General features: G+C 46.1%; 1 protein-coding gene across 1 annotated transcript in view; it reads right to left on the reverse strand.

Annotated features, from left to right (window-relative positions):
• Window positions 1-943, reverse strand: part of LOC123069868 (uncharacterized) — a gene marked incomplete in the record, with an annotated part of 1500 nt that extends 557 nt beyond the window's left edge. The window contains 2 exon segments of the mRNA XM_044492825.1: window positions 1-280; window positions 412-943. Coding sequence (XP_044348760.1) covers window positions 1-280; window positions 412-603 — 472 coding nt within the window.
• Between the last annotated feature and the right edge of the window lie 976 nt (window positions 944-1919).

The following is a 1919-nucleotide window of genomic DNA, read 5'->3' on the forward strand; positions in this document are numbered from 1 at the left end:
CCTTCAACATTTGCATTGCCACCGCATCCTCCTTGGCTTGAGCTACCTCCAACCTCTGACATTGTGGTCGACACAAGTTATCCGTACATCCGCCCTGATATGCACTATATACTACTCTCAAACATTCAACAATTCCACTAACCCGAAGAATCCCTGAATGTGTATCCAGGCTCACAGTCACAGTCATGACGCTGGATCCTCCCACAAGAATTAGTTCCATCATCAGCTGCCCCTCCTTCCATGCCAATTCCAGAACCAAGTGCAGCAGCAGCACCTCCACCTGTACAAAAGGAAAGGACAGTTTTTTCAAAACAAATAGCCCTCGACTAATCAAAGCTGGTAGACACCGTGACATGCACCGGCACCACCGCTAGCTGAAACATCTGAGATGCTTATCTCTGGTTCACCCACCCTTTTGGACTCTGTCGCCACCCTTTCCAGTGCCACCACTGTATTATAACCTTGCTCCTTGTCACTTCCTGAGGATGAAGCACATTGCTTGTCAATGGGTTGGTCATATCGATAACACAGACTCTTTTCACGGGCACTCAATTTTATATTACCAGCACGACGCGCACGAAGGTCATCATCCTCACTTGCCATGCTGTGATTATCACTTGAAGTGTCTTCGGTTTCTGAGGTTTCCGATCGACAAATCGTTTCAACAATGTTCGAGAACCTCACTCTCCTCCGCCTTTTGTTGCCTCTTTCTGACTTCTTATTCCCCTACCGTCTCCAAGACCACTTTGGCAGAACCCATGTTCCCTGTCTCGGAGGCACCACCAACATACCTCCGTCCTGTGAACCACATTTAGGCTGTGTTCGGGAATCCTCTGCTCCTCCGTCAGGGAGCGGAGCGGGCGGAGCACCACTTTCGCCGCTCGCTAAAATTGAACTGGGTGCCGCTCCGCTCCACGGCGGAGTTACAAAGCGGAGTGATTCCGAACGGCCCCTTATTTAAGTATGTATTTCAAGCACATTTCAATTGACAAATTTATACCACAGTTGACTAACCTACAATTTTTGCCTGCCAGCGACGATTACTGTTTCCGGCAGCCACATTTCTCCCAACAACTCCACCTATGATCGACACAATACCTATGTCAGCGACATGATTGGGAGAATTGTGTTCTTGTCTCTACCACTAACTTAATATGAACTGTACGACATAATACTACTTTTTTCAGTATCATACCTGTCAAAGCACCCTCATCAAAGATCTCCCCAATCAGGAACCAATTGTAACCATTAGTACCATGCTCACTACTCTATATTTTCCAAACTGAAATAACAAATTCTTGTTCTCTTCTCCTCAATAGTTCTCTCCCGAGTCTGTCGAACAGAAGCATCATATACTTCTGCACAAACATATCCATTAGACACCATCACTCCTTTATGTGCTCATCGTTGCACATAAAACACCTTCGAAATACGGCTTTGTCCATTTCTTTCTGATCTCGAGAAGTTGAGTCATGTATGGGTGTCTCCATAGGTTGTATTCATCCAGCAGCATCACCCACCCATTCTCAAACCCATCTACCGTGAGCATGTAGTTCACCACCTCATGGGACTCTGCTTTGAATTCACTCTTATTGGTGTACAGAGGGCCCAACGTTTACTTTGCGTTCTTGAGCATGTGACACTTGCACCGCCAGCATGTGGTGTCTGGCATAATGCTCTTTGATAGCCAGCTCCATAGCCTGAATAGGGTATGCAAAACACACCAGGAAAGCAAGAACTTACCAGTAAGTATAGTCATCAGAGGAGCGCCGCCCATCACTCTAAGAAATTCTGAGAAAACATTCAGAACTCTCAGTTGTCTCATCACAAACAAGCACCTCTGCCAGGATGGTACTCTGGAAATGACTATTAACACCAACAATAGCCTGAACATCATTTCGTACAAATTAGTCCAGTAC

The sequence above is a fragment of the Triticum aestivum genome, chromosome 3B, assembly GCF_018294505.1.
Source record: "Triticum aestivum cultivar Chinese Spring chromosome 3B, IWGSC CS RefSeq v2.1, whole genome shotgun sequence".
Lineage (NCBI taxonomy): Eukaryota > Viridiplantae > Streptophyta > Magnoliopsida > Poales > Poaceae > Triticum > Triticum aestivum.